The sequence below is a fragment of the Clupea harengus genome, chromosome 19, assembly GCF_900700415.2.
Source record: "Clupea harengus chromosome 19, Ch_v2.0.2, whole genome shotgun sequence".
NCBI lineage: Eukaryota > Metazoa > Chordata > Actinopteri > Clupeiformes > Clupeidae > Clupea > Clupea harengus.
The window spans coordinates 15,931,038-15,952,070 of NC_045170.1; the positions used below are offsets into that span (position 1 = coordinate 15,931,038).

The 21,033-nt window shown below is 44.5% G+C and overlaps 1 protein-coding gene across 1 annotated transcript; it reads left to right on the plus strand.

Annotated features, from left to right (window-relative positions):
- The first annotated feature begins 35 nt into the window (after window positions 1–35).
- ube2ql1 (ubiquitin-conjugating enzyme E2Q family-like 1) lies at window positions 36–9,795 on the plus strand. Its single transcript, XM_031585899.2, has 3 exons — window positions 36–639; window positions 968–1,835; window positions 5,942–9,795. The coding sequence occupies exons 2-3, from the start codon at window positions 1,128–1,130 to the stop codon at window positions 6,071–6,073; spliced, it is 840 nt and encodes a 279-aa protein (XP_031441759.1). The 5' UTR covers window positions 36–639; window positions 968–1,127; the 3' UTR covers window positions 6,074–9,795.
- Window positions 9,796–21,033: the final 11,238 nt, after the last annotated feature.

Below are 21,033 nucleotides of genomic sequence, written 5' to 3' on the forward strand. Positions count from 1 at the left end.
TAGTGGAATATTTCATGCGTTTACCAATAACAAGTCTAAACTTAAGCAACCACCTGATCATGATTATTCATGTGCGATATTGTACGTGTTGAGTATGTAAGAAAAAACAAACGTATAACTGCGATCCTAATTTTAATATTGCGATCCTAATTATAACATGCTTGGCTTATTCAGTTTGGTGCACCAGCTCATGCTTTCTTCCCAAGATAACCTAATGTGGGATGTGAGATAGAGAGGGGGGTTGAAAAACGTCATTAACTAATCCCCATACGACAGCTGATGCATCGGAAGCCCAGCCCCTCATCTACCCTCACAGCTCGTGCCCGGGACTTGATTACCCATTCCGTCCAGGTACAGCGAAAGCCAGTGTCCTTAGAGCTCCGTACGAACCAGATATTCCAGTGTGTGTATGTGTGGGCTTGCTTTCGCGACGGATTAGGCTATCGGATTGGTTCGTTCCGAGCAACATTAGCGCTAGTGTTGCCGCAGCTGCGGTTACATCAAAGGCTTTGGCTTAGATCGACCAGACCCAGTGGAACTCAGGATTAACAGTCATCTGCAACCTTCATATCGTTTTGGTAGTCGCTGTCCGTTGTAAACACAAAACGGAACAGGTGCATCGTCACGTTACTTTGCAGGGTAAGGTCAATGTATATTTATTACATTACGATAAAAGCTGTGGAATTGTGTTGTGATCAGGATCTGTCTTGAGTAAGACGTTTGTGTTTAACCCATTTGCTTGAAAACCTCATATGCTAGCGCTAGTGGCGTGGCATCCGCAGCCATAGCTTCGCTGCAGTCAATAAACATTCCACATGTCAAAATTGCTGCAACCGTGTGAAGAATACGTTGGTCATTTTGTGCTAGATGTAGCCAGGGCCGCCACAACCGACATGTTGGTATGACCTGAATGGAAAAAAGTGTATCCATTCTCTGATGAATTATGCAATGGCTCTTATGTTTTCAGTTTGAATTCGCCGGAACGATGCGTTGAGGACGGGCTACATGCAATCGCCCAGTAGTCATCTTCCGAGCCTGCAGTGAACTAAGGTTCGCCTGTGTTCGTCGACATCGACATTACACGCGTTTGGAGAACTCTTTTAGGGGGATTGTGAATATCAACAACAATGGCAACCCTTCTGCGTAAAATTGGACTTATTCGTCTGCACGACCGCGACACAGAGGACCCGAAGCATCATCAAGGCTCGTTGAAAGGGACTAAGGGCAACCAGAAAAATAATACGAAGCACTGTAACACCAGCAATGAGACGAACATCCTTAGTACCCCCGAAATTAAAGCTAAGAAATTTGATCACTCCGTTAAGGACAAGCCGCCCGGTAAGGACAAACAGGGCAAGGACACTAAAGAGAAACAGCAAGAGAAACAGCAACAGCAACAGCAAAGTAGCAAGTCCAGTAGCTCGATACCCCAGTTGGCGCCCCAAAGACAACACTGCACCCAGGTCCGGACGCGGAGATTGATGAAAGAACTGCAAGAGATCCGACGACTGGGTGACAACTTTATAACCGTGGAGCTGATGGATGATAACCTCTTTGAATGGAATGTGAAGCTGCACCAGGTGGACAAGGACTCCGCGCTGTGGCAGGACATGAAGGAGACGAACACTGAGTACATACTGCTGAATGTCACTTTCCCCGACAATTTCCCCTTCTCGCCGCCTTTCATGCGAGTGCTTACCCCGAGGTTGGAGAACGGCTACGTTCTCGATGGAGGAGCTATTTGCATGGAGTTGTTAACCCCCCGAGGCTGGTCCAGTGCGTACACTGTCGAGGCCGTCATGAGGCAGTTCGCTGCCAGTCTTGTGAAAGGACAGGTGAGGCATAACAGGCTAAGATAATTATATATATTTTTAATTGATGTCATCCTGTATGTAGGTTTGGATACTAAAAGATACGCAAGGGCCTCCTTGTAACATTGAATTATTCATACAATTCAGAAATCAAAACCATCCTGTCAGACTAATATGTGATTGAAAGGAAGAGGTCCATTTCATCATTTCAATCACTGGATACTATTGACATAACTGCCTCGCGACATTTCTTTGAAGATGTGCACATCGGCTAAGTAATTTACCCCCTCCATCTGTCAAGGAGATCTCGATTCAGTCAAGCCAAGGTAGCGATGTCCTTTTTAAGTGACAAGGGCACAAACTACAAGGCCGTTTGACTAAGATGTGTATCACGAAATGAGTGACCCACACATGGACAAGATGCAGGATTTTCATTTGTAGTTGTCATTTTAAGAGTGAGTCATCAGACGCTTTTTTGTAGCTGGTGTAATTTTGCTCCGAGGGTTATCTAGCCAGAATTGTTTGAGTACTTGACGTTCATCATCTATAGGCGTTGCAAATATTTAATTGCTTCAAACCCTGTGCATTTCCTTGGAGACAGTGTGAAGTATTAGAGGTTGTAACTAAAGGGAAACCGAAAAGGATCAAAGAGATGCGTAAAACAGTGTGACCCTATCAGCTTTGGTGGTGAATGAGGGATCGCATTTGGTTCCAGAGGGCAATTTTATTGTGATGGCTATCTGCACACTAGTACTGAAGAAAGTTTAATTTCAGGCAAATTCTAATGCAGTGAGCTGTGCGGCCTCAAGTAGCTAAAACAATGTTAGTTACATTGATTTGTTGCCAAGCGCACACACACACACAAATACACAAATACACAATGGTCTACAGTTCTTCATATAATGATCTTTGTTGTTGGGGTGAAATAAATGATTAAACAAAGCTGTGTTATAAGTTCGTGAGATACTTAAATTACCCACTTGAAAGACAATGCAGCTCTTTGACTCACCCCAGGCTATATCCAGCATAGCCCCACAGGGTTTTATTGACGGTGGGAACTGCTCTGTTTGATTAGATTAGCCTCTTTAAAACAAAATTAGGCCCGGTGAGGTTGTCTGTCTTTAATAAACCAAGAGGAACCGCACAGCTCTACAGGAGTTGCGGGTTCTAATAATCAGACTAATAGGTTTTGTTTATATTGCAGCTCCTTCTAGGTGTAAGGTCTTACGTTTTCCATGTGTTTACACAGGCATTCTAATGTGGTGGAAGCCATGTCATAAGAGACACAATGAATCACCATGACTCTGTGTGTTTGACCACAACACACTCCTACGAGGTGATCACAAGGCATGAGTTGCACATGACAAAGAATTCAAAAGGAAGTAGATTTAGCTTAATTTCCAAAATGAATTGAGATGATACTGCACACTATTTAAGTCTGCATGTTTGGATAAGGAGGCAATATATACTTCCCGCAATATGAGCGAGTACATTTACGTCGGCTAAATGCATTACCTCCCCTATCTGTGCCCTCCCTGTCTGCTTTGTGGCAGTATTGCACATCCAGGCAGTTTGCTTTGCCAAGGCAATTGCATCCATTCTGTCCTGTCAGAGTGTGCTTTCGAATGGTGGAATGCCAACCTCTCGGCTGCCCGTGGATCAGATGGTATGCGGAATACCACTGTTTATACCTCTCTGGCACATGTTGGTTATGTAATCGCTGCTGAGTGTGCTATGTTCTCCCAGAATGCACCAGGAGGGGCCCTAGAGCACCCATTGACCGAAACTTCATTCACAAGATTACCCATCAGCCTCTTCACACGAGTGTGGTGAGCTCCGCGTGGTGCACACGCAGACACCGAAATAGCCGCGGTAAACATCGAACAGGGCCACAGCCATTGGATGCCGCAGGGCTGTACTGGATGTGAAACAGGCCCTGAAAACACGTTGGCATAACGCCATGCCAGCCTCGACTACCCAGCCCAGTCCTCCCCATCTCTCTTCCTCCTCTCATAGCCCCTTCGAGTAGCTAGTGGCTCTCCTCTCAAGCATAAAAACCTTCTCAGTGAGGGACCATAAACACAATATCTAATTAATTAAAGCTCCATTTGGTCTTTTTAATCCTAAAATCACAGGCTTTTGTGCACCGCGCCGCCATGGTTCTCCTCTCGAGTGAGCGCACTGTGAGTTACTTCCGGGCCATTACACCATGGCCTTGCCTCCCTGTGAGCCCCGGGCATTAACGGGCTATTTCTGTCACGCCTATCTCTCTCTCATACGTCCACTCTCTCTCTCAATCTCCCTCTCCATGTCCGATTGTCTGTGCAGGCCACTGTGGGAAGCACCCAGTCCACCTCTTTCCCCTCATCACCCTTCCTGTGTCCTCTGGCTTTGAAATCCCCCCTGCATGTGGCCAATTGTTCCCCGGGAATCGCTGTGTTCAGAATCATTTGAGGAAATTATTGACTGGCGCAAAGAACGGGCTCTTCCCTCTTGCGTCATGTACGAACCTCCTCAAACAGAAAAGCTGCCTTTTGATGCATCGCCCCCACACAGGTGGTTGTGTGGTGGGAAGCCATTTTGAACATCCCTCACACACACACACACACCTTCAACATCCCATTTCAAGGGCACGGGTCACATTATCAAAGGACAGCCCTGTTATGCTTTGATAAGGAAATAAAGAATTCGTCATGGCCACTCTCACTGCGTGCGTTCAGTATGACATGGACAGGGCTTTAGCTGAAGCAATCATAGGCAACACTAACACTCACTTACTTCTGCTAAAATGCAAGAGATGCAGCATACACAGGTGTCCCTTTATGGGTATTTCTGAATCCTGTCTGAATCTTAGGAAGAAATCTGTAGCATCTAGTACCATATTATTACTGTTTATATGCTTATCCTTTATTGTTGTCATTGTAAGCACTGGGACTGCAAGTACGAGAGTGAGGACATTTCTTGTTTTGTTAACTATCATTAACTTGTTTTTGATAACTATCATCATCATGGTGTTTTTCGCCAATGTAGTCTGCCGTAAGTAAGCGTACATTTTGTAGACCTCCCTTGGATAACTTTTTCCGTGTATGCTGACTGCTGAGACAGTTGTCTGTTGATTAATTCGATTATTTCATTTATAGGCCGGGTATTTTCTGGATGATTTTGGCAGGCAATCTTGTGATTGAATCCACATTAATTCCCATATATTTGAACCTCACGAACTTGATTTGGAAAATTGTTTAGAATAGGTGGTTGACTACACCACAGGTTTTAAATAATAATTCTTCACACTATTGTGTTTCTTAGATTATTGTCAGATTAATCTTGCCAAGCAAGAAAAGAAAATATAGCCTAGGAATGTCCTTATGGTGTATTTGGTTATTCCACCATTTTAACCCATATTTCAGTAGTATTGCAATATGTAGGAGTTATCTTTCTGACGGTAAAAATGGTGTGGCCTCTCAAATGAGTCATTCATGGCAGCTAGGTTTAGGCTAGTGTGTGCACCTGAGACCATCCTTTGACACGAGCCATTCAATTATTAGGCCATCTATCAGCCTGCGATTTGAAAGCCCTGCTCATACCTCAGTGTTGTGGTGGCCACTATTGAGGTTATCCCGTGACCACGGCCTGATGTTCCTTACAAATGCGGAGGCCAAATACAGGCCTTTATATTCACTATTTTAAACTGCCATGAAAGGTTGAGTGAGACTGAATGCCTGGATTGGTCACCAGAACCATTCTCAGTGGCTTGGACCAGCATGTCCACGATTGGCTCGGAGCAACATTGTGGGGATGTTTTTGCATATCTCCATTGCAAAGAGCTTTTGTTTGCTAAACAAAAAAAAAAGCTGTAAAAGAGAGCCTGGAGCTGTTAAAAAAGGAAGTACTAATATTATAGTCTTTCAGGTTTATTACTGTGATATATTGTTGACTAATCAAGTTAACAGACAAGCTGAGAGTTACGTTAAGCATTAGGTTTATTTTTCTGTCACCTTTGGGAGGAGGTTATATTTATGTTTTCAGTTGGAACTTCAGACATTATTGCTCTATGTAATTTAACTCCTTGTTCTTCTCTCTCTCTCTCTCTCTCTCCATCTCTCTCTCTCTCTCTCTCTGCCTCTCTGCAGGGGCGGATCTGCAGGAAATCTGGCAAGTCCAAGAAGGCCTTTAGCCGCAAAGAGGCCGAGGCCACCTTTAAGAGCCTTGTGAAGACCCATGAGAAATATGGCTGGGTGTCTCCCCCCGTGTCTGACGGCTGAGTGCACCTTTAACATGGGGTGGGGACGTGGCCAACCGGTCACGTGGCTTTTTTGGTCCCTTTTTCCTTCTACTTCTACTTCTACTTCTTCTTCTTCTTCTTCTTCTACTACTACTTCTACTTGTTCCTCTAATACTACCACTTGTCCTTTTCCCCCCCTCTCTCTCATCATCGAACTTTATGGAAAAACAAATATGAGAAAAAAAAAAAACTACTGACAAACAGCTACCGTATCATACTGTACTCAGCACCACAAATGGTAGAGCGCTTCAGACACACACACACACGCACACGCACACGCACACACACGTCTTCATCTTCCTCCGACTGTTCACCCAGGAGCACAGTCCGAGCGCTTACTCAAGAGAGAGAGACTCACGGCACTCTCCGTCACTCATGGACAAGACACGTGAGGGGGAGGGGGGAGGGGGGGGGGGGGTGTACGCCGCGGATGGAGAGGTTACGTCAGCCTATTTGGCCCCCCCCACTTTGCCCCCCACCCACCACCAACACCAGCACCAGTATCCCTCTCCCCTGGCTTCTTACATCAAATGTATGTTTCACATCGGAACCCCCCGCCTTCTTTCCACAAGCTGTTGAGCGCACTGCTAAGTGACGTCAGACTCTTCTGCCATTTACATGCTAATGACATTGTTAAATATTTCATTATTGACGGGCAGAGCAGCATGGAACATGTCAGGCTCATCTTCCCTTCTTCCCTCCCTCCCTCCCTCTCTCTTCCCCCCATTCTTCTTTGGCTGTGTTGTGATTCACAGTTCAATGCAACATGAAGATTGTACTTAATGTGGAGCTGTGCTCTTCTTTCTCTTTCTCTCTCTCTCTTTTATTCTTTCATTCGATTCTCTCCTCTCTTCTCTCTCTCTCTCTCTTTTCTCTATTGCGTGCGTGTGGCTAAATTTAGACATCACTGTGTTGCGTAGCTGGTCATTGATTTCTAATGGAGAAAAAAAAATCCCATGCATATGCAGAGGTACTTTAAAGAGAAAAAAACAGAATGGCTACTACTACTACAGAGTGAACTACTGTACGCTCTCTGTTCATTATATCATTTTATGTGTGTGTGTTTGGAGGAGACCAAAAGCCTATAATTATGATGATTTAGATACCAGATGGCCAGCAACGAATGTCAGAGCCTCGGTTGGATTTGATGAGGGGATGTGTGCCTGTCATTGTGTGTGTGTGTGTGTGTGTGTGTGTGTGTGTGTGTGTGTGTGTGTGTGTGTGTGTGTGTGTGTGTGTGTGTGTGTGTGTGTGTGTGTGTGTAGGGTACACCGTGTAGTGGAAAGAATCAACAGAGATATTAGTCGGGCTTGATGGAGATGTGCACAAGTGCTAACTATCATCACTCGTCTCCCATGCGGTGGCTTGACCCTGTTATTTGATGGTGTCGTGGTGGCTTGCGATGGAGTTGTCAGTGCCTGGGAAGATTGGCTCTCACTCGCTGGCGCCGTGATTGCGGCTATTATGAAGTGCTGGGCCCAGACATAATGCCTCCTCGTGACAGCCAATCAGAAGCCCTCAGACAGCCCCTGGTATTGTTTCCGAGCATATTGCTTCAATTAAAACCTCTGCTACTGGCCTCCTATCACAGAAGCCCAATTTGGCAGTTTGTTCGGCATTGTTGTCGAATGAACCCTGCGCATGTATCTCACATCAGCAACACACTATCAAAGGCGTACGAAAACACTAAGATGGCCAAAGCTGCAATGTTTGCATGTCTGCCATGCTACGTTACAACAAGCTTTGATTTATCCTTGCTGTGTTATGGCATCTGACCTGGTATCTTGGCAGAAGTAACTGCACACGACAGGGGAAGTGTCAAAGAGCCACAGCAGTAGACTTTGTCATGTATAAGTGACATAGACCCAGTAGGGACAACCTGTTCCAGAGCGCATACATCATAGACCAGCTAAATAATCCTGGCAAAAATGATGTTTTGATAGCGTGGCAGGTGCATACCATCGCTGGGGTTGGGTTGGGCATCAGAAGATGGAAACGCTACTGGGAACAACAGCGAAATCTAACGAGTGTTCATCTGGTTTAAGACTGTGGTTGGTGCTGGACTTTAATTTTCTTGATTCTTTTTTTAGTCAGCTTCTTGAAAATTGTTAACCCAAGACACCCAGCCATTGGGTGTACCGTGGTGTCCCAAGTTACATTAACATCGACAACCCTTTTTTTGAATGTACGCATCGTACATGCATAGTATCGAGTTGAAGTATTTATTTTTTATGTCGTTAAAACTGAAATGCACTGACTGGGACGTGACAATTCAGGGAGCAGGGACATTGGACCGTGCTGCTGAGAGAAAGATGACATGTAATGGAGATTAATCAGAGTTGGGGCGTGGGGGGTAGCCCAAATCCCACTGTCCACCATCTCACAGCATTGTAACATCAATTGTGAGGAGACTCGAGGTGTCTTGTCCAGTGCGTGCATGTCTCTTTCTATGCAAAGCAGTGCACAACCGAAAAGCCTCAAAGCATGGGCTCCATCAGTGCTGTTGGGACTTGAAATGTCATACCGGAAGCTGCTAATTAATGTGACATTTTGAACAAAGAGATTAGACACCGGAGGAATAATTTAAAACCTTCCTCCCGATTTCACATTAGTATACGTCCCATGCAGAGAGGTCAAGGAAGGACAGGATTCTTGCGATGAGATTCTTTTTTTTTTTTTTTCTTTTTTTTTTTTTCAGTCGAGCTTTTGCCAAGCTTTTGTCGATTTCACCCTCAGAAAGGGGAAAAGTAGAACAAATCCGTTGGAGAGCTGAGAATGAAGGGGTCGATTCTTGTTCTCCTCCTATGTGCGTCATTCTTACACCCTGCCTCTACATCCGACACTAAAATAGCATTACGTCCTGTACTTTGGCTGTACTTTAATGACATTTTGTATCACAGCACTTGCCCCTTTTTTTTTATGCCAATTATGTAACAAGTTGGATGGCTCAGAACAGATCTCATACGTCAGGTCTGGTATCAAAAAGGAGTGCTTTTGATCTTCTCCAATGTTCTTTTTTAGGCAGTCACTGAAAAAAAGTGGTTATGTATTCTTGGACGTAGCAAGAGAGCTCTGTGAAAAGTGGCTAAGTATACTATCTCAACAATTGGGTGTTTGCCAGTTTAAAGAGCATCATTTTGTGATCTAGTTTAGATTGGTAGTTTACATAAACTAACTAACTGAGTTAATTGTCCAAAACAAGTGAGATGATTATGTTGTATTATATCTGCATGTGGTCTGTGATTGTTAGCTAGCTATGTTTTTTTTCTTTCTAGAAAAGCAAGAAAATCCCCAAAAAAAGAACTGAATGTCCTTTTTTTTTCTTATTGGTTCTTTTATTTTTCAAGTTCTCATGTCCAGATTTTTTTTTTCTTAAACGTCCGAACAACGTCAAATTGTGTTCTATGAATGTTTGTGTTTTAATTTATTTGTGGTTTGCCAAACTGAAGATTTTGAAGCATGTTGCAGGTATTGTCACAGATTAAAAAAGGTAAAAGAGAAAAACAAACTCATTAAGAATGATATGTACCTGAATCAAGTGGAGTCGTGTGTGTAGCTATCTCAGCCTCCAGGGGTTGTCGGGAATAAACTAAGACTGAGCGTGGTTCAGTGCGCCACGCAAACAACATTGCAGGTCATAGTTGGAGCAGAACCAAACAGGAATGTGCAATAAAAGTTGTAGGCTTATTCTACCCTACTGAACACCAGTCGTTTTGTTTTCATTTCTTCTTAAACCTTCTGTTTTATACATGCTTTTTTTATAATTTTTTCAGTCAAAATACACAGTATAACTGCCATTATTAATACACTCTCAAAGTATAGCACTTTGCCCTGTCCTGTTTGTGTACCTCAACATACCTCTGCTTAGCTACTTGGGTTACCTTGTCTGGCTTTTTCTTCTTCCCCTCACGATACAAAGTTGCATGAACAGTCAACCTTTTGTCTGAATATGAGAGAGTCGATGGCAGACATTTCCCCACAACTGCTCCTCCTTCACTCAACAGAGCCGCATGGAGGCTTCAGGGATGCCTGTCGCAGCCTTAGGCTAGCGTGCTAAATTTACACCAGAGTCAACAGTTTGGCACACTGAAGCCAGAACCGCATTGTCGTGTCACCCCATCAGCAACACATTCGTTCCCACAGAAACGTTCTGTCGACAGAACATCCCTGTTACTTATCGGAACTTATTTTACTCCGTCGGGAATATATTTGGCCTACTTAGACCATGTACATAATGTACCCACACAATTGGGCAATTCCTAGTGGGTTGTGATAAGTAGTGCTTCTGCCACTGGATACATATTCACGGTGCCCGTGCCCGATAGACTGTGACATTTGTTTAGGGCACATCATATCATAGAGGTGTACAGCTCGTATCATCGCTTGGGAGAAGCTCTTCATCCTGTGAGAATGTCAAACATTTTGGCGATTAACAACTATCATGTCACGCCAACACACATCCACAGACACACTGAGGACACTAAGAACATGGTGATGGCAGTGGAGGAAAATATAGCCTCAGATGGATTCACTTAGATATAGCTGCCAAGCATTTTTATCTATATTTGTTAGATATTTCTATTGATTAAGGGATAGGACTGAATATTGCAGAGTAGGGTTTAACACAGATAAGTGTGAACAACGGATTACTGACAATTGATTGCCTTGTGGATAATCTACTGGTAATCCATTACCTGAGGAAATGAACCTTACCGTGCCATCTTATTCCTTTTATACTACATACAGCAACACACGGGAAGAAATACCCATTCCTTCTCTCACTGGTGAATCACTGAGGACGTATATGGGTACCTTGTGTCCATTTGTATTAACAGGAAAGCCAGGCCAGGCCATCCAGGGAGCTGTCTGATTCATTGTGAGATGCCACAAGGGAGTCACGGCAACGTCTGGCCACCGAGATCAGGCAGGCGGTGGGGGGGGGGGGGGGGGGATCCTGTGTCTCGTCCACTCACGTCAGCGGCTCCCTGTCCTGCTTACAAGGACACTTCGCTCCGCTGACAAGCACTCCCCCAGTCTAAACAGGCCATCTGTGAACTTCAATGATGAGTCCTTAAGCCTGGGTCATGAGAGTTTAAAAACACACACACGCACGCTCACTCACAGCCTGTTTAAAGGTGCTGCTTGCTGACTCGGTGTGCTAGGAGCGGCTGTAATTGATCCCAGAGCTTACACTTGTTGTCGTGGAGCTGAAGGTTTTCAAAGTCGAGTGTGAGAAAGGAGTGGATGATGCTGCTTTGTAGTTCCAATGGCCCGCTGATCTAGCAACACTCAGTGCTCTGCAGTTGATGGAGTAATTCATGACTTAGACAATGACGTGTTTGTGTATAACAGAGAGAAAGAGAGATGTGGCACAAATCCACCCAAACATGTGGGTCTATGATTAGTTGTGAAGAGAAGGAGTATTCGAGAGAGAGGAGAGTATCTTACTTTCTCAAGCAGATCTCACTGTTGATTTTTTGGGAAAAAAACACAGATGTGCCCTTCTATCTCCTCATACAACAATTTTTTTTTGCTGGATGGAGGGCCCTGTCTGATTTGAAGGGTTCTGTAAAGAGTCTCCTCGGCGTATCACTCCGGAGGGCCTGGCAAAATAACAAGCTCAGAGAAGAACTGGTACACACGCACAGACAGCCTGTAAATGCCAGCCAGTAAACAAAAGGCAGGTCTCTCTCTCTCTCCCCCTCTCTCTCTCTCTTTCTCTCTCTTTCTTTCTGTGTCCTATCTCCAAAGACACCTCTGAAGGTTACCCCATACAGACAGACAGACAGACACACAGACACACAGTGAGACAACAGAGACACAAACAAACAACAGCATCAGGGGAGAGGCTAAGATAAAACAAAACGAAACAATGATAAGGTGGGCATTCAGATTTCCATGCTAATGGCGCCCGCCAGTCCTGATTGCTTTTCTTTGTGAAGGTCCGGCGTCCTTAACAGGCATCACAGTTAATATCAAGAGCTGAGGGAGGGTTTGTGTTTGACCTCTTGGGCTTGATGGTGACATGAAGATTACCCAGGCATGGGAAAGTGGAGAGGACATGTTGCGTAACAGCCAATATTTTTCCCCTCAAATCTTCAAAGCGGTTTAAAACATGTTTACTGATACCACTGTCCCCTCATACGCTAAAACATCTTGCCAAAGATCTAATGGCAAAAATAGACACTTCTCTGGTTTCTTCCCGTATGACATATGTTGAATAATTAAAATCAACTCACCCAAAGTGCATGAATTCACATACATCTAAATGAGAATGGCTAAAGGGAAAAAATGAAAGAATTAAATATTTAATGCTTCCCAGTTTGCAGTCGCCTATATGGCCCATTACTGTGAGGTTTTTCCAAGTCCACTTACTTTAAATACAAATCAGATGCTAGAGATGTAGAGTTCTTGTTCAATGGGCAATTTATTTATCTCAGTGTACCCATGTGTGGTATTTGACAAGCCATGTTTGTCTTCTAGAAAAGGATAAGATCCGCATGATCTTTCTAAACAGTGAGAACCTGACATTTATTTAAATGGATTATTGTCATTTCAAAGTGTGAAGTCTACCACTTCACAGAAAAAAAATAACACTATGTGAAAATTTTCTCACAAACAAACTCATGCGCACAGACAGACACACACACACACAAACAAAAGCAATACACAAACAATAAAATCATACCCATAAATGACTGAATCACTTTCATTAATGCATGAATGTTACTGACACATTAGGAGCACTATGAGTAATGGAAAAGCTGCCATTGGGAATGACAGTGGTATGGAATAAGCTTGATAAACAATGCTTGTGATCTCCGTAATGTTGTTGAAATAGCAATATAAACCAAACTCCAGATTTACGCCTAGACCCCCCCTGGTTATGAAAATCCATGCGGAGAAGAATAACGAAGCGATCCTGATGGCAGGAGAAGACAAGAAGAAGGCTTTGATCTGAAAGGGGAGAAGGGTTCTTGATGGGGATGAAATGACGGGGGATGGTTAATTATATTATAGCGCAAAACAACTTCCACCAAAGCACAGAAGTAGTTTAATCTGACGCTATATTTGTATATACACAATGAGGCACAAGTGGGACTGATGCACAAGTAAGAAAAACACGTATATTTCGCATTTTACTGGGAAAGAGTGGTAAACCGTTATATGGTGTGAATGACACCACCAAGGCCTCTTACATTTGGCACACATACTACTACTTTACTGCGCAGACCTGATCGAATGATAATTGGTGATCTGTATTTGTTCTAGCAGACCAATGAGAAGGACTGGGGCATCAGTGGAGCATCCCGTGTCAAGAGCACCAGAAGAAGACCGCAAACAGACATGGCTCAGGGGTTAAGGAACAATGGCGAAACACAAGGTCTGACTGACTCAGCAGGAAGTTTGACTTGCACAGCAGACGTACATGCTGCAGACATCATGACTGTAGACAGAAAAAGAAAGAGAAAGAGGGAGTTAGAGAGAAAGAGAGAGAGATAGAGAACGAGGGAGACGGAGAGAGCAGAGTGATGCAGTGAAGCAGGATAGGGTGAAAGCGACAGGGACACAGTGCTCTGCACAGGGCTGTGTGTCTGAAGCCACTGGCTGCTGGTTGTGTGCAGTGGATTACATAAGCCCCCCTGTACCCAGCTCCCTTTTGGGTTGGGTTGGGGGGGGGGCAGGCTGCTCCATTTTGGCAGCCCTCACCCAGCCAACCAGCTCGGAGGCTCATGAATACTGCAAGGTGGTTGCATCAACGCCAGAGCGGCAGATTGTGGCAGACTATAAATGTTTTATGGTACAGGACACAAGGGGGAGAAAAAATGTATTTATAGAGCCCTTTTTTTGAAAGCTCTGATGGCAAAGCATGAACATGCTCTCTCTCTCTCTAACTCACCCTCTCTTCTCCTTCTCCCTCTACCTTTTCTCACTGTCTCTCTCTCTCTTTTTCTGCTCTGCTGATGTGTCTCTCTAGATTGCTACTTCTTTGTTCAGTGCTAGAGGACTGTAATGTATAGACTATAAAGTCTGTCTGCTATCCTGTACTGTACAAGAGCTCTTACTCAAGGTGAGTGCTGTGTTCTTGCCCACTCTACAGGGATGCAGTGATTTATGATTTACCCCATTTTCAGCTGGTGGGGCGAAGAAAAAAAGGGGGGGGGGGGTGAATAGAGTGAAGCCAGTTCCAGTTCTTATTCCATGGAGAGTGCAATGCGCCAGAAAGAAAAGACGTAGAGTAGTACCGAAATGCTGAGTGTCCATGAACACATATATATGGGCTACACACAGGCTCGTATGAACCCCTTCACACAAGCACGGCTACCATCTCACCCAATTCCCAGGATTCTATTCCGAGACGCTCCGGTGGTACATATTTAATTCAAACTCAGACGCTGGCCCTGGGAGAATGCGAATCCATGATCAAGGCAGAGACATGCTTTTGGAGCGCTGTGTGATTGGAGAAGGGGATGTGCAGTATTGTTGCATCATAAGCACAACAATTGGCCCAGAGTTCCTGCACACAAGCAGGCAACAGAATGGGTGCATGGCCATTCAAAAAGGTACACCCCCAGTCATGCAGTAATACTGTAATGTAATATGATACACCCCAGCCATGCTACATGATTCAATCCCTTACTCTAACCAGATTACTCAGGATTGGAACAATCTGGGATTATATGACTCTCTGACAATGGTGGATTATCCAATCTTTTCCCATATCGACCAATGACATTCAGCCCAGTGATGTGTACTTTACGTTTTCTGAAGACTAGAGGCCCACTCCGCTCACAGACTTTCACTCCACACTTGCACTTGAGAAGACCCCTGCCACCATTTTACACTGTGTTCTGACTGGTATGAACAGACCCTCTGACCCCACATGATCTAAGAAACAGAATGGGAAGACTAGATCTTCACATGCAATTTACACTAACTGCAGGAGTCCAAATTGAATCATGTGTGTGTTTGTCAACAACACAATTACACCATTTTTTTTTTTTTTTTAGATGAGACTATGAGAAAAGAACACCAAGAGCCAGTCGAGTGTATGGAACTATCAATGATCCCAACATCCCAACATGCATTTCTTCTCACAAGCACTTGTGTATATAAAGTGAGGATGATGTAGGGGAGGTCATAGGGGGAACGTTAAGTGCAGCAATGCAGCCACAGTGTTCACTATCTCTCCCTTCTGCCTTACCATAGCCTTGCAATGGAGGTCAGTGCTTGCAGTCAACTGAAGGCTAATTTCCGTATCTATCATTTGCCTCGAACACACCCAACAACCCTGAAAACCAAGGCCAGGTCAGAGCATTCAGTCTCTTCCAATAAATTAAACTATGAAGGTAAAATAAAAAAAAAAAGCCAACAGCTGTTGTTTCCTTCACAGGGTCAAGGTGTATTGCAACACAAGTGGCTCCAAAGCGATTGCTGAATGCTAATGCCAGGTCTGCTCCAAAAGGACAGAATGAGGGTAATCGCAGTCGGGGAGCGTCACCCGATCGACACACCATGACCCTCTGCATCTCGGAGCTGAGAAGATGCTGTATCAATTACCCTTGGCCCACAGTGAAGCCCTGCAAGTTTGATGAGCCCAAGAAGAAACCGCATCAAATACAAGACAAGATGCCAAAATATTTCTCATGAAGAGAGATAGGATGGAATAAAACAAACCATGTGTCAACTCAGCTCAGATAACAAGTGGGCAGCCCCAGAAGAGAGACAACAATATAAAGTCACATGACCAAGAGTCTTAACTGATAAATGCTCAAACATTTACACCATGCTGGTTCTGCTACATGGAAAATGTGAAACTTTAGTGTTAACCCCTTTGTATCTGTACGGTTCAACTGTTCAACTGTTTGAAAATGCTCAGAAGAAAAGACGACTGACACAGACACTGAGAAAACCATGGCAACCTTCCAGCAGCTCACTCATGTTTAAAATGGAGGAATCTTTCTCTGTCCCTCTCTCTCTCTGTTTCTTTTCAAAAGCATCATCCAACTCTGCCAATCAGGGTCTTCTTGAGTGATACCACGGAGGACCCATCCTTTCCATTAGTGATTAACTAGCCCTGTTTTTTTCCCCCACACAGGTTTCAGCGAATGTGTTTGACTCTAAAGCCAATAAGGAACCTGGGGGTGAAGGCAACGTGTGGGTATGTGAGCATGTGATGGAAGGAGGGAAGGAAGGAAGAAGGAGAGGGGGTGCTACTGAAGAGAGGGGGCGTGGCAAGATCGAGGAGCACTGTCAGTCAGCACCATAGCGAATGTGTTTGACTCTAAAGCCAATAAGGAACCTGGGGGTGAAGGCAACGTGTGGGTATGTGAGCATGTGATGGAAGGAGGGAAGGAAGGAAGAAGGAGAGGGGGTGCTACTGAAGAGAGGGGGCGTGGCAAGATCGAGGAGCACTGTCAGTCAGCACCCCCCACCCCCCTCAACACTCCATGCCAGGATCTGCTTCGTCTCTGTTACTAGGCAACACCTGCAGGCATATGCTAAATAAAGCTTGGAGCCAAGCGAGTGGGCAAGCGGGGGATGGAATGGCTTTCTCTGAGAGCCTTCCACGAGTCCGCCCCTCAGCCACGCAGAGAAGAGAAGAGAAGAGAAGATAGGAAGAGGAAGGAAGGAGGACCTGGGAGTGAACCGGAGACCAAATTTGGCACAGCAGCACATCAGAGGAATCCTAACCAGGACAACCCCCACTTCTTCCTCCTTCCTCCATCAACGGTGGCGATAATCAATGGTGCCCTGTTTCCACCAGGGCTTTGAAGAATGCATCTTAGCACCATAGAATTAGTTGGACAAGGGCTAGGAGGTGTTGAATTCACTTTGGGTATTTGGGTTCGAGCGAGAACCCGATAAACCTTCCCCCCCCCCCCCCCCCCCCCCCCCTTGTTAAGATCTTTCTGATATTCAGATTCATCCAGCATGCTGCAGCATAAAGCACGCTTATGCTTGGATGTGTCGTGACAGGAAGTTCCTGCTCTAGCCCGTACACGCCCGTGTTTTCAATGCCACTGAACCAGCGGAACACTTAGTGCTGCCCTTACCCTGAACCTACGGTGACAGAATCAGAGCTCTAAATGACAAGATAAAGATAAAGAGTATGACTCAGAGGCCATAAAAGATAGCAAAGGGAAAGAGAAAGAGAGAGAGAGAGAGAATGAGAAAGAGAGATGAATATGCCAATTATGAACAACTGAGCCATTGTTTATTTTGTTGTTACTATACTCCTTGACTATTCATCTTAGGTGTTCTTTGTTTACTTAACACACACACACACACCAGATTGTCTGTGTGGTTGTGTGTATTTTCTTAGCATTGAACTTTATCAGTATACTTGACTATGAGAACACCAAGAGCCACATTAACCTTGATTAGATTTATCTCCTATTTTTTTTAACCTTATCTTAGTTAGGGGGAGGGGGTAGGAAGACTGGGAAGGAGCACAGGGGTCAGGGGTCAGATGCATGCTTAAGAGGTTGGTTTGAAGAATGCTGATGCTGCATGTGTGGTGTCCAAGAGGAAGATCAATCTCCTGGCTCTCCTGGAGTTTTTGACATAAAAATAATGTGCTATAGCCAATTCTTCCTTCCAGGGTGGGTTCAGGCCCTGGGGTCTGTAAAGCGCATTGAGACAATTGTATTGTTTTGGCGCTATATAAATCAAATTGAATTGAATTGAATTGAATCCTCTCATTCCCCTTTAAAATACAATAGTTTTTCATGTAGACTTGATAAGATGGATCATGGCGGTTCAAACTCCTGTGAATGATGAGTCTGGATCAGCAAATGAAAATGAGACTCATGCTCACAGGCGGGTCGCCATTTCATGACGTAGAGAAGCCCAAAATAGTTGACCCGTCAGGTTCAGGATCATTTGAAACAGTACAAGGTGTGCTGAGCCATTTTCAACCGATAAAATGCAGATTATTATAAAAGTTATATTTTGTAAATATTAACACAAGCTACGTATGTGTTTCATTACAGTACAGTCATATAATTTAGTTTATAGCTAAAAACACACACATTTAAGTGTGCAGTACCTCTTTAAATGGTAAAATAGGCCTATTTGCTGGTATTGACAATCTTTCTCCCTCTGTGCATGTGTGTGTGTGTGTGTGTGTGTGCTTGTGTGTGTGGGGGAGGGGGGATGAGTTAAGCGTGTGAATAAAATGCTTTCCTTTAACTGGGGTCCCCATCTTGCTGCAGAGTTTCTATGCTGAGTCAGACATGGCCACAATCTCACAGTCTAGGTCTGAGAGAATATAGCATTAAAACAAAATATATACAATTTTTTTTTTTTTTAAATCCACATATGAAACACAGGCTCTCGTCCACTGTCTGCTCTCTCTTTCTCATCTCTTTCTCTCTGGCTCCGTGCGATCCGCCATGGCATAACACAATCCCAAATGTATATTCATGTCCAAGCCGCTTAGCAGTGAGTTCGGTGAAGGGTGCACGAGTGAAGCTCTGGAGGTGAAGAGGAGAGGAGAGAGGCCGAGATGGAGAGGAAGAGGGAGCGAACCGATCTGGCTGATGCACTTGTCCTCGATGGAACTCGCCCCGTATAGCTCTCGGGGAAGAGTTGAGTTAAGAGAACAACAATTGTGTGAGCTAGGTGACATTTAACAAAGGGACGGGGGTCGCACTGGAAACGATTCAGAAATTGCATTTTGTCTAAGGGCAAATGACCTGGTGATGAACCCTCCTTCAGTGTAGTGGGTATCCTCCTCTCAATGCGATTTTTTAAAGCTGCCCTCTAGCCTCCAATTGAACGACAAGCCTGAGGAGAGTTTTGGTTGGGGGGTGGTGCTTTTAGCGGGAGGGGATTACAGAACGTGTAGGGAACCGGAAGAGGCTTTCTAAAGCAGTGGTTCTGAACTGGTCTGGCTTTAGGACACACAATTTCCTATGGTCATTACGTTAAGACGCAAATTGGATAGAATTCAAATAAACATAAAAATATAAACATACACGGGGCCTACTTCTATCTCTGCATTCATACCACATTAGCCTACACTGTCGAGTTATCTGGGACCATTTGCTTCACATTTTGCCCAACTTAATGATTCAAACTTCAAGTTATATTCATCAGATAGGTTAGCCTGGATACCAGACCGAACTTAGCCCCGCCCACACATTTTTTGGTTGGGAAGTTCGGTCTGGCATTACTCCATTGAGGAGAAATTATCTGCGGACAGATATTGGCCGTACCAATCAAATTGTTAAGGCGGGCTTTATACGATGATGGACAGATGATCAACAGTAACGTAACCAACCACGTCACCAACACACGAGTTGAATACGTTTTCAACAAACATGGCTGCCGCTGGAGAGCTGAAATGTATAGATTCGAGTCCATTTAGACATTGACAGTGCATTCATTTTGAAAGAGGAACAGAGAAACGCGATTAAGGCATTTGTCAATCGAAAAGATGTTTTTGCCTTCCTTCCTACGGGATCCGGTAAAAGTGTAATGTATCAGCTGCCCCTGGTCACATACTACGTTGTTCTGATTGGTTGTAGGTAACCAATTGAGCGAAGAGGCATTTTTTCTCCTGGTTCGGTTGAAACACGCCCCATAATCACAGCCCAATGGAGCGATATCAGACTCATATTCTGACTAGAATTATGAGTATGACATCGTCAGGCTACAGATAGGTAGGCCTATATAGCACATTTGTCATGCACACCGCAAAGAAAATACATTACCCAGCCAATAACTACAGTAATTAGCTAAACGTTTAACTTTTGCAACAGAATTATTAATTCACAAAGATTCATCTAACCCACCAGTGGCCTCCCTGAAGCTAGACTGCTAATAAATTGAAGCTCTACACAGCGCTCACTTTATGCAGTAGGCCTACTCCAGCCGACACTTAGGACTCTCATACTGGACTTTCACCCAGTAGCTACTTACTCTCCTCTCTGAGCGCTCCCTTTTCCCTTAATGATTGAGCCTCGAGAACCGCGAAGACTCAAGACGTTTGCATTTTTTTTTTAAAAGCTACAAACTGTTAATTTATTTTTCCACAAAAATCATTCAAGTTCTGAGGGAACACAGACAGTCCGCGACCCATTCATGATTCATAAAAGCTACACACTTTTTTTGACGCGATCCACCAGTTGAGAAACACTGATCTAAAGGATGGGACGTGGAGCAACAGCGGATGTGTGTAGGCGATTTTAGGGGATGCTGGAGTGAGTGTGAGATGAGATATGGAGACAGAAAGAGGAGAAACGGAGAGGAACAGTAGACTACAAAAGGAGAGCGGAAGAACAGAGACCGAACGAGGAATGTGAAAAGATACTTAAAATAACAGAATAGGGAGAGAAGACGGGTACATGGAAAGAATAGGACAGTGAGTGGTAGAGTGAATGTGCTATGCTCTTGTGGGGGAGGATTTCATTAGGAGTATGAGCGAGCTGGCAGCAGGGACTGTAGCTAAAAAGGCACAGCAACTCTCGCTCTCCAATACACACACACTCACAGTCTGCCTACTTCGAGTCCTTAGCCGACTTCCTCTGAAGGCTCTCTCCCTCCGTCCAGATCTTTTATTTCCTGTTCCTCACTAAGTGGCATGAACTGAACCGAGAGACAGATATATCAAGTTTTCTTTTTCCTCATATTCTTCTCCACTGGCTCAGGATCAGTGAGAAACCCTTTCGGTCTGTCTGTCATTGCTGGGGTACGGGACCATTTGGGTGTGCAAAACGTGATCCAGTCATCTCTGCTGCCAGCATAGCTTGCTTTGTCTCATATTTCACAGTGGGTAAAAGCGGCCTACCCTTCAACACATTCGGCTCTGCTCCCTGGTTCGCCTCAGAGGCAACTGCGAATGTGAAAGGATGATTTTCATCCCTCTGTTCGTGTGTTTGAAGGGGAACGGGGATGATTCTGGACGGTTTATTTTTTCTTTTAGCGATGGGC

Coding starts and splice junctions, on each gene's coding strand:
- ube2ql1 (XM_031585899.2), top strand. CDS start 1,128: ATGGCAACCCTTCTGCGTAAAATTGGACTTATTCGTCTGCACGACCGC. Junction 1,836..5,941: donor CCAGTCTTGTGAAAGGACAG/GTGAGGCATAAC, acceptor GCCTCTCTGCAG/GGGCGGATCTGCAGGAAATC.